At 33.7% G+C, this 12,878-nt stretch overlaps 1 protein-coding gene across 1 annotated transcript in view; it reads left to right on the top strand.

The window, feature by feature from the left end:
* Positions 1–12,878, top strand: part of LOC128992706 (protein obstructor-E-like) — a 30,729-nt gene that overhangs the window by 14,563 nt on the left and 3,288 nt on the right. The window contains exons 2-3 of the mRNA XM_054416425.1: positions 4,018–4,314; positions 5,106–5,306. Of these exons, the coding sequence (XP_054272400.1) occupies positions 4,018–4,314; positions 5,106–5,306 (498 nt within the window). The remainder of the gene's footprint in view (positions 1–4,017; positions 4,315–5,105; positions 5,307–12,878) is intronic.

Below are 12,878 nucleotides of genomic sequence, written 5' to 3' on the forward strand. Positions count from 1 at the left end.
AGCTCCACACTGACCACACCCAGACATAACATTGCTGCCACTACCGTGGCGAAACAATCCCATTAAAGAAATCACCCCTTCGTGATGGACGTGTCGTTTGACTAAGTGCTTTGGACTTGGTGCAGTTGCCGATAAAAATTCCAACATGTTTTTGTGACGAGTTTTATATTTTATGTTTAGTGGAAAGTATGTGATACCTTTGACTATGGATGTAGACTTTCCAATCCCATGCTAAAGTTGTAACCAGTTTCAAAATAAAAGGATTTGGTCAGAAACATTGATAAATTCTATTGAGGTTCGTTGAAGTTGGTGCATGTGATGATAACATGATTCACCCTTATACGTAACTGGTGTAAAATCCTTTGACGTGAAGAATATTTTGCCAAGACTCGAGTAGGAAGTTTTGGCACGTATGGAACGCTTTCTGCGGAAACTGAGAAATTTGGCAACCTTACATCGGAGTAAGGCGAGTTGGAGAATAACTCAACGACATGAATGAGAAAGACTTCCATAAAATTATACCCTTTTACGAGGTACATTAAAACTAATACGAAGCCAAAGTGTAAGCTTCAGAAATGAAACAATGGAACAATCTTTATCATATTTTGTTGTTGTTTAGTGGGAGAGCTGTTACAACCAAGAATTCACAAGTGTTCTTCCTTACAGAATCGTTCATCGTACAGTAATTCCCGTATTTTTTATGTAAGTCATTTTTTTAAAACATCTATCATAACAGATTTTAAGTAAAAGAGTTACAACTGTAAGTTTCTGTGTCCATCAAGTCGAAATTCCTATAAACTTCAATGCCTGTTAAAACGCGATACTGATTCTTCTAAAAGGGGTATACTTTTTAAATAATCTCAAGAAAACATAGTACAAAAAGAACTTCAATTTTAATCAGACATAACTATTCAAGACCAACTCTAACAATCAATCCAAAGGAAAACACTAACTGCAAAAATGTAAACAAATAAAACATCTGATGAATTAAATTAATATATAAATAATCATCTAGAGACAGTCATTTTCAACATACTCCCACCTTTTGAGTCTTAAGTTTCCATTATTTAAAGACTCAAAACACATATTATCATATTAAAAGTTCAGTCTTTTTGTTAACTTAATTTAATTGTTTTCCTCGTTTTCTAAATTTAACTTTATTTACAACTTTTCTATTTGAACTTTCTTTATCTTGCACTTCTTCTACCTCTTTTTCGTTTTTTTTTTTTTTACAGACTTTTTCAATTCATATCCAAAAGCGTCTTCATCACATTCACAAATCTTATTATTTTCAGATTCCATCTTGACAGTTACAGGATCCTCTATATTAGGAATGTCTACACTACACTTGTCAGAAATCGGTGTTAACAAAGATGTTACAGTCATTACACTTGATTTACACGTCACTCCTTTTACATTTACTTTCCCCATTAACACTCAACCAAGTAAGGTTTCCATTGCAACTAAATCATTTGTCAAAACATGACGTTTCCCTGTAAACAACTTTCCACCAATATCAGATCCAATCAAAACTTCAATTGGCCCTTCTACAGTGTCAGAAACATTAAAACCAAAAGACTGTAATTCGTTTATCCAAGGGCCCGCTTTGATTTCTGAAATATTATTACATATCACATCTTGATCTAATACCTCAAAGTTGCAATAGTAATTGTTACCCAAATCACTTAACCTTACTTTATGTCGATTGTGTTCAACAGCATTTGTTACTGATCCACCAAACAATGCATGATTAAGGGTTTCCTTTCCAAATGATACATACCCCATTTCTTCTGCAGTTTTCTTCAAAATGTAGGACCTTTGAGAACCAGAGTCAAAAATGACACGTGCTGCTCGTTCTTTATTACTTCCTCTAATATTCACACGTACAGTTTGTAAAAATACTTCAGAGTGTGCATTATTAGCTAAATTACTTTCACAACGTACTAAAGTGTTATCATTAACATAATTTACATTAGATTTATCTTGAGACTTGTTACACATTACTGTTGCATGTCGACCATTGCAAAGAGAACAGTTTAGTCGAACATGACACTTCTTACTAACATGGCCATACTTTGTGCAACGATAACAACATCTGTTACTTGACAATAGGTTTACCGTTTCTAAATGTGTCAGATTACTACAACTCTTACAATTTTCTGTCAAATGTTTTTCACCACAAAAAATACATTTCATAGGGGGTTTACCAACCTTTTGGTTGACAAGTCCGGCTGCAATTGGTATTGATTCCATTTTGTCTCTTAAGAATGGTTTGGATGACTTACCCAATTGTCTCTTCGAGTCTCCAAAACCTGAGGTAGCAAGTGAAATTCTTTCCTCATTTGTCACTTCAATTCGCAGAAACTTCAAAAGCGCATCGAGTCTATTCTTCAAATCAGCTTCTGGATCAAAGTCGGGATGACGTTGCCACGCCCTTAAAAGATCCTCTGGCAAACACGACTCAACTAATAGGTAAAGAATAGCCGCACATTTATCAGTAGTTACTCCTAATGTGTCAAGAGCTCTGATTTGACATTCTAATTTGTCAAATAAAGTCGAAATCACTACCTTTTGTCTCAAGTTATTGAGTAGCAGCTTTAAAAGTTCTCGAACATAGACTTCTATCAAAAGATCATCCCTTCCAAAACGACTTTTTAAACTCTGAATAGCATCTCTATAACTCTCTGATGTAGCAGGATAGCTATCTACAATTTGTCTCGCTTTAGAATTTGGAATAGTGGCCTGAAGTAAATAGTGGAACTTATCAACATCATCAATAGAGGGATCTTCATCTATCCTCTTAAAAATTCCCCAAAAAGGAAGCCATTCTTTAAGATTCCCACTAAATTGTACTAGTTCAATCTTGGGAAGTCTAAGCTTAGTCTTTAGATTTGAACTTCCACTCTTAGCTGAATTACTACTGACCAAATCGTAATCTCTAGAATCATTCAACTTACTTTGTACCAAAACATTTACTTGATTGTAGGTTTCCAAATAACTATAAGCTTTAGACACTTCTTCTTCAAGAATTGCTTCACTTTCCTCAAATTGAAATAAATGGTCAGATATCTTTGTGTCTAAATTCTTTAACTCTTCATAAATGATACTTACAGTTTGAAACCTACCTTTCAATTCATCTAAGTGAACCGTTTCCTGTGTAAGTTCATCCTTTATGGTTCACTAGTCTTGAAAAGTTTGCCCTAACTACAGTTCTATGTTTCTTGTTCTTATTAAATTCCCTAACATCAGTTTCACTCATCATACTGTCCTGTCACGGTCGCCAAATGTTAAAACGCGATACTGATTCTTCTAAAAGGGGTATACTTTTTAAATAATCTCAAGAAAACATAGTACAAAAAGAACTTCAATTTTAATCAGACATAACTATTCAAGACCAACTCTAACAATCAATCCAAAGGAAAACACTAACTGCAAAAATGTAAACAAATAAAACATCTGATGAATTAAATTAATATATAAATAATCATCTAGAGACAGTCATTTTCAACAATGCCATTGTTTCATTGTATCCAGATTTTCACTATTTATTGCCAGTATTATTACTCTTTATTTTAGTTACCTATTACAACTAATGCACTGTTTTTTTTTTCAAACTTGCAACAACTTTAACATGGGGATTAAATGCGTTGTTCCTACAGTCAAAGGAACCATATAATCTGTATGATATGTATCTTGAAAGGTGGTGGTAGTCGTAAAAGGATATTCTTTTGAAATCCATAAGATTCCATCACTGACTTTAAATTGTAAGTAAGCTTCTTATTTTATTATTAAACCAAAAGCCTGTTTTCAGGTTTAAATTGCAATCATAGTTTGAAGTAAGACTTCCCAGATGGTCTATTTAGATAGGAGTTCTACTTCAGTATCTAAATTCATAGTTGTCCACTTATCCATTTGCTCATGGTCCTCAACTTCTGCTATGCCAACATCATGTCAAAAGATATAACTTTTTTACAATGTCTTCACTCAATTTTACTTAATTTCTTCACATTGTTTCAGACTCAGTGCTATGCCAAAGGCCAGGAAACAGAAAGCCCGGAGGCTCAAGAACCCCGGCAGCCCCGTCGCCCAGAACTACACAAGCACCTCAAGACTCTGATGACCTCACTGACGAGTGCCCTGAACCCAACGGGTACTTCGCTGACGGCTACCAATGTGACAAATACTACGAGTGCATCGATGGAGCCATCACAGAGAAACTGTGTCCTGATGGAATGGTCTTCAACGACTACAACATCCAAGTGGAGAAATGTGACTTGCCTTTCAACATTGACTGCAGCACTCGATCAGAGCTTCGTGAGTATGTTTTGTGACTTGGAAGGTAACATCTGTAGTTTTGAGTAAACAATATGATAAGAACAGATTCAAATGTTGACTCTTGCTCTTCTGGTAACGCAGTCATGGTGGGCAGGACCAGCCAATGAGTAACAACGATATATAAAGGTAGAAATTCCAATAGACTGTTTGTACTAGAATATTAAAATATTTAATTTACAGAAACATTTCTGGCTCCTTTAATGTAACTGCTACACATTTTTAAGGAATGCAGGGATAAGCTGCTAAAAGCTAATAAAAAAAAACTTAAATTTGAAGATTAAAGATTATGCAGTTCAGGAATAAACTAATAGGTTGTGCCAGTGGTATTTTGCATGAAGTATGTATTCTGTATGAACAGTTTTTGGCAGAAATAATTGATAGGGAACCTGTGTCCGTTGGGTACTATAACTAGACCATTTACTCTCTAATAGTGTTACTCTCTAACATTACTACATGCCTCTCGACTTATTCCGTTTTATTTGTAGGTGTTTCGCCTCGAAAGCTAATTCTAATTCATAGTTTACTAGCCTCCGTTATAGTATGAATTAATTATATGGTTTTGTACAAATAACGTGGGTCTTCAAAACTTTATCTTTCCTTCTGTAGATTTCACAGAGCTGAAGACGAAGTAAAAATAATATATTTTATAGTTTAAAATGTTGGTAAAAGATAAACCTTCGTGTATTTAAACTCTTGGGGCAGAATACATTCTCTCTATCCCTTCAAACCAGTAAGTCCAGAAAGAAGTTGATTTTCTTTTGTCGTTTCAGAAAAGCCAAAGCCTTCCACCCACTGTCCCCGCCAAAACGGTTACTTTGCCCACGAGGACGGCAGCATCTGCGACAAGTTCTACTTCTGCGTTGACGGCAAATACAACATGATCGTTTGTCCTGATGGTCTAGTGTACAACGAGCGTACTGGAATTTGTACTTGGCCTGACGAAGCGAAGAAGGCCGGGTGCTCCAGCCAAGGTAGGTGGAGTAGTTGCTTGTAGACGCTTTGAGAAGTTCTTTAAAGAACATTTTGTAAATTATAAGAAGTACGAGATCTAGAAATGACAATGCTTTTGCACAGTTATTGTTTGATATTTACGTAAAGACTTGTAGAATATTCCAATTAATTTTGAAGTGCAAAACTATAGTTGATGAGGGTTAGATTTTTTGGACACGTTTGTATTGTATCTTGAAAGTACGTGTGATACGACTTTTTCTGCTATAAAAGACTTAAGAAAATTGTAGTGGTTTTATAATAGTAAAAATTAAAATCTGGTTCACACACATATATAAATCGCTTTGCTCCAATGCTTTGCTGTGGAGGGTTCACAAAGAAAAGAGAATTGTATAAGTAGTATACTTGTTGTGCAAAATTGTATAAATTGAACTATTGTATGAAAAGTAGCAATTGTATAAAAAGAGCTATTTTGGAAATCTTGCCATATTTTGCTGAACCAGGTTCAAACAATTAATTCAAGTATGTATGTTACTGTAAATATAGTCTATGTAAAAGTAGATGTCGATATAAACAATTGATTCATATAGCAATGATTCATAACAGAGTAAAAAACTTAAATGATTTATTGAGGATTTACCCAAAGCTCCATCCAAGGCAGTTGAAAAGTTAAGTACCTAACATATGTAACACCGGGTAGACTTCCGTATCTATTGGCACAAACAACCGAATTAAAATATCGTTCGATTTATCGATTATTCAATATATCGTTTGGTTAATTAGGTAAGGTTGACCTAACCTAACTAACCAAACGATATATCTTATGAAACAATCGAATAATCGATATTTTCATTTGGTTGTTTGTGCCAACAGATACGGAAGTCCACCCGTAAACCTATGCTTGGTCATTAGGCTTTTAATAAATGGTCGAGAAAAATACAACACCGGCTCTTGGTCAGGAACAATGATATTGTTGAAAATTTATGATGTGTTGATAAACATATGTTAATTAACGTATGTTTCGCAGAACAAAAATATAAATGTACAAATTTTTTCCCCATCATGTAATGAAGATAGTAAGCTGTTGCGACTTTTGACATTTTATCGAAATTGTATTCTTGTTCGAGTATATACAATTCCCTCTAACATGTAACCTTACAGAGACCTAGAACCTAGAGTTATATTAGATATGAAACAGTTTTGTTACTAGACGCTAGCTCAATTTGTAGATAAAACATTTTTAGAATTTATTCATGAAATAAGATGGAGGTACCTATTCCACAGTAAACAGATACGGTTACTTTTGGGATTAAAAAAATATCTCAGGAGATAATGTATTTTTTTACGAAAACTATAAAAATTAGTATATTGAACAAAAACAGTAGTATAATTATTCCTGTACCTACTTTTTTCAACAATGCACCAACAAATAGTTTAAAATCATAATAAATTCCTAAAAATACGTATAAATATTGTACACATAAATGTGTCTAAGAGCTCTAGAACTTGAACCACAAAAAATGTTGTTGAAAACTTAAATTACGTTAAATATTCACTACGAAATTGAAAAAAATTACTCTACAATAACTCAGCAATACACTATGTTAAGTTATGGCAATACGTGTAGCTTATACTTTATACTCTTACTTGACGCTTACGTTGCCTTGAACTAAGGGCGTGGCAGTCTGTCTGTCTGCCTGTAACGATATTGCTCCCACACCACCTCATGAGGTAGCGACACCTGCCTCGAATATTACAACAATACACGCACGCAAATACAGTTTACCTACACAAACAATAACGACTTCTGCCTCAAATATTTACAACAATAAAACACACGTGATTACAGTTTACTTACACAAATAGTGATGACATATGCCTATGAATGAATTTTAGAACAATAAAACACACGCGAATACAGTTTACTTACACTAATAGTGATGACACCTGCCAAGAATGAATATTAGAACAATAAAACACACGCGAATACAATTTAATTACACAAATATTTATGACACCTGCCTCAAATATTTACAACAATAAAACACACGTGATTACAGTTTACTAAAACAAATATTTATGACACCTGCCTCAAATATTTACAACAATAAAACACACGTGATTACAGTTTACTTACATAAATAGTGATGGCACCTCCCTCAAATATTTACAACAATAAAACACACGTGAATACAGTTTACTGACACAAATATTTATGACGCCTGCCTCGAATATTTACAACAATAAAACACGGGCGAATACAGTTTACTTACACAAATATTGATAACGGCTGCCTCGAATACAGTATTTACAACAATTAAACACACGAGAATACTACTACACACGCGATAACAGTTTTCTTAAACAAATCTGCCTTTAATATTCGCTACTGTACCACACCAGGGACATAGATGTTTGTACGAATACTAGTGCTTGTTTTATACTTACAACTACTGCTAGTATGCTATATGCTTGGTAATAATCAAAAGATTTAAGCTGCGTAATTCATATAGCTTTTTGTAGACATTATGTCTTATAATTAACTGTATACAATTCTACGGTTGCTTTACAAGTATAAAATAATATTGTTGTATATTTCGAAATAGATTATTCTCAGATGTTACTGATTTTATTGAAGAGGCTTAGTCACTAATTGAAATAAAATGTAAAGACACCAAACATTTATCAAACACACTAAAAGGTTAAGATTCTTTGTCCTAAGAGGGACTTAAGTCAATATCTGAATAGATAATGATTAGTTAGCAACTCTATAAGAATTAAAACTAAAACAAAGGTTTTACATGTTTTGTGACATAGAGATTTTTATAGAGATGACATTAAAACAGAAATTCTTTTAAACTTTGCTCTCTTGTGTTCCCCAGTAAAACGTCAAAAGTAATATTGAAAATCTATTTTTCTGGATGCAAGAAACATTCACAACGGGATACCAGTTAGTTCTGGAACATGCTGTAAATTAAATTTTCACGATGGAAAAGCTATTTAATAGTAATTGATATTGATAAAACAAGTGCTAGTTATTTTGCTGGCTCCTGTTCGTTTCCGACAAGTAAGTGTAAATATTAAATTACTGTTAGTAATATGTTAATTTACAGATACCTACCATATTTTGTTAATTTATATACGAAAACCTTAGTATCGCAGTTGTGAGAAAAACTGCATTAGGAATGGTTCCACTTTATTTCCTCTTTTATTAATGTTAATCTTCATAAATATCACAATGTATAACCATTAACTATCCAATAGAAAATTTGATAACTGTATTGTATTGTTTGAACTTCTTTTTTACGTTCAAATATTAAATTTGGATCTATGTATTTATTTACACAGAGTTTATTCTGATGTGGAGAGTAAATAAAATCTTTCCAGAAGAAAACATACATACATTTCAATGGATAAATAACTATAACCTATAAAAAACAACAAATATATTTAATTGTAAACCGTTAGCAAATCTTTGTTTAGTTAAGTAATTAAGTTAGCTTTGACAATGTGCTTGTGGTTTGTTAGTGTTGTGCTTATTTGTGTTATTCACTAAGACTGTACAAACGCTTCACTCCGTAGTCGCAAATATAGTGAGAATGTTTAGTGAAGCGAACCCCGCTGTAAATAAACGCTGCGAATGTAAATAAAACACACCTTCACTAATACAAAATCGAGTTGACGTCTCCAGGTGCCGGAGAAAAAGGTGTGAACATGACCGAAAGCCAACCTAAAAACCAGACTTGGCAACTGATGACGAGAGGGAAGAGGTACACGGTTCACGAAAACCAGGAAAGCGAAGAAGATAGCAGAGATGAAGAGAACTTCCAGTTCAAGGATCAAGCGGAATTGGAGAAGATCACTGAAGAAGGCTATGGAAAAGACTATGAAGACGGACTCTGGGAAGATCCAAATGCTGCTCCTAGTACAGAAGCAGCTTCTGAAATCCCGGACGACTACGATTCAGCAGACTACGAAGACAAGAGAAGAGAAGAAGACTCTGGAAGTGCTGAATATCCTGAACGTAGTGCTGAGGCGAACTCTGCAGACTACGAAGATTCCGTGGAGAACTCTAGCGGTCAAAGAGGAAGATACAGCACAGGAAGTATCTTCGGTGAGAAAATGCTCCTGGATGAAGATGGGTTTCCAATCTTCGACCATTCGACTGAAGACGATGCTGATTTGAGAAGATGGAGCAAAAGAGATACTATTCTTTCTGAAGGACCTTTATATGGAGGGTCTAAGGACTATGAGGGTTATTCTGAAAACGAAGCTATGAAAACTTCTGCACCTCAACCAGTGCTTACGACCACCAGTTTACCGGCTTCTACAATAATAACTAGAAAAGCTGCCACAGCTTCTACAGCTGCTACAGCTTCGCCAAGAGCATATTCTTTTACAACACACATGGCTCCGGCAAATTCCACTTTAGCCAGTGGAAAGACAGGAAAGAGACCAACGTAGTCAACATTGTGTGAGGAAGGTAGGGATTGGAAAAATTAGTTTTTATATATGCAAACCTATCCACAAAATCCTTGTTGTGTTTATCTCTGCTTAGTGTTCTTTTTTTTTTTATAGTTAAGGTATGAGAAATACAAAAAATGTCAAATTATTTCCATGCCATAATTTTTTCTAAAAGGTAACATAAAAAAACTTCAATCTTCATAGTCCAAAGATTCGATAATATCTATATTATCTATCTATCTATATATTAATAGGCAAGCATGTTTCTTTAAAACCTTTTTTCTCAGCTCGTGTGCATCGCAGGGGAAATCTACGCATACTGTTAGAAAGATATTTGCCTGTAGATGTGCAGAATCCCTTTATAAATTAAAATAGGCTAAAAAATAAGCACAAAAACGAATTTGAAAACTTCAAAAAATTAACATGGACCAACTGGGTTGCCATGATGGTGACGAAATAACAACAAAATGTAAACAGAAAATCAAAACAAATGGAAGAAATCCCAATCACATGTTTTATTTACAGTGTGGGGAGAAAATAGAGAAGTCTGTACATTAATTATTTTTGGTCGAGTTTCGACCACAGGACGACCACTAGTACTTATTTAATACGCAAGCAGGTTTTTTGTGACAATTACTCCTCCGAAACTACTGAACCAATTAACATGTTTTTGGTGTCATTGGAAAGAGCGTAACGTGAAGTTGTGCAGGAAACTTTCTTTTTAAGGAAATAATTAGAGAGTGAGGCCCTGGGGCCCTTTAAAGTTTCGTATTTATCCATAAGATTAACATGGAAAACAAAATTTGTTATGGAACTCCAGCTGTTGTCAGAAATTAAGAGTGAAATATTTATTGATGGTATCCATGGTAACAAAGAACAAACCCACAAAATTTAAAAATGTAAACAAGCAGAACTAACTGTCAAATTAATTTTGATTTTCACAATTCCGCACAGCTGGTTCAAACATATTAAATACTGCATGATTATTAGAACAGGAACGGTAGGGATCATAAACATTAATAAAATATGTCACTCGCCCGAATCATTTTTGTCTATGCCCGAATGTAAACATTTAACATTGATTAAATGGAACTGTCAAACTATATGTTAATGTCATTAGTATGGAATTCTTTCAGTTACATCATTTGTTGATCGAGTTAGTTTCAATATTTTTGATCTGCTGTAATAATATTTTACAGGAAATAATTGTTAGATAAATTCGTGGATATAAGTAATAATTCAGATTCTTCAATCTTTGCTGTTATTAATATTGTGTATCTGCAGCAAACCTTCAGACTAAGCGAATTTCCATTTACCTGGCTTAATTAATACAAAGATAATTATTCCCTTAAAATGGTCATTTTTCCTATTTAAATAACATTAAGTTAATTTTAATATGAGTACTTAGGTTTGCTGCTACAGGGAAGTTAGGTGTGTTTTTGTAGAAATGTTGATAGCTAAGTATGATTGTTATTGGTTTGCCAATCCTGTAATAGGCTACTTTACAATTGCTCGAATTCGAGCAACATGTACACTAGTACTTATTTAATACGCAAGCGGGTTTTTTGTGACAATTACTCCTCCGAAACTACTGAACCGATTTACATGTTCTTGGTGTCATTGGAAAGAGCGTAACGTGAAGTTGTGCAGGAAACTTTCTTTTTAGGGAAATAATTAGAGGGTGAGGACCTGGGGCCCTTTAAAGTTTCGTATTTCTCCATAAGATTAACATGGGAAACAAATATTGTTATGAAACTCCAGCTGTTGTCAGAAATTAAAAGTGAGAAGAAGAACATATGTTAATTGTAAACAGTCAATAAGTTTGCTAATTTAACAGTTAGTTTGTCACAAACATTTACTTACTCGGTTGAAATGAAATAGTTACTATTTGAATTTGGGTTGGCGTAATTATTACAATGGGAAAAAACAAGAGAGCCTGGATAAATTGATATACTAAAAAGAAAACTGAATTAACACTGTGCTGCATTTCTTAGTAATCATTGAAAGAGACGATTTGCAAACTATGGAAACATAGGAAAGTCATAGATCACCACCAAGGGGAAGAAATAGAAATAATATGTGTTATAAAAACTAAAAAACAAAATCAGCTTTTGAAAAATGACAAGATATTTACAAGAAATGTTGATTATATCGATCTGTTATGTACATCTTGAGTATTCCATAATCTTTGAGTCGAATCTTTTAAAGTCATAAAAAATATGACTGTTATTTGTTTTAAAATAACGCCTGTAATACTTAGCAATTGCTCGATTTCGAGCAACAGGGGCACTAGTAATTTATAAGATGAGTAACTCCCTCATTGCAAAAGTTAGATGAACTATAGAGTTTGCAGTTGACTTTGAGGGTTGGTGATAAAGTCGTGCCACGAGCTTATCATCATCGATCCAATTGTTATCAGTCGTGATAGATTGGCTTGTTAACAGCTGATTGCCAGGCTCATAAACAGCTGTCCGGATAAAATCATATGCTACCTGGTATATAATATAAGCTAAACTTTATTGTAAGGTAAATTCTGATAATAAAGAACCTGTATGGCCAACTTAGAGTCATGAATTAATTCAACTATTTAGAGTTCAGAAAGTTTAATTTAACATAGGCTTTTATTGGGATTTATGTAAAAAAAAACATTTTCTTTAAGTGGCTAGTTCACAAACAAAAACTTTTTCCCAATTTGACTACTGTATCAAAATTATATCATTAATTTTGTGAGAAAAATTTAAATTCTTTATGTATGTAAAGTGCTGCTTATAACAACTTTTTTTTATTTTTCCTCCCACATTTTCATTAAAAAAATACTCCAACCTTGACGTGTCCATGTTGTTAACATAATATGCATTATAATACTACTTGAGGTTACTATATTTCACATAATGTTACAATTTAGATCCTATAATAAGTTTTACTGGATCATATAGGTGAAACAATTGGTTTTATTAAAACGTTTTTATTAGGTCGCTTTCTTGTCCGCTACAAATTTTGCAACTGATTTTATACTAACTTCCCTATGAGCTAGGGACTTGAAACTTGAAACATATCTCACAAATGGAAGACAATGCAATATTATACAATTTAATTTTCATATTTCCCTTGGGCTACGCCCCATGGGCTTG

Source organism: Macrosteles quadrilineatus, unplaced genomic scaffold (genome assembly GCF_028750875.1).
Source record: "Macrosteles quadrilineatus isolate MER2022 unplaced genomic scaffold, UCM_ALF_1.0 Scaffold_4__1_contigs__length_99947679, whole genome shotgun sequence".
Lineage (NCBI taxonomy): Eukaryota > Metazoa > Arthropoda > Insecta > Hemiptera > Cicadellidae > Macrosteles > Macrosteles quadrilineatus.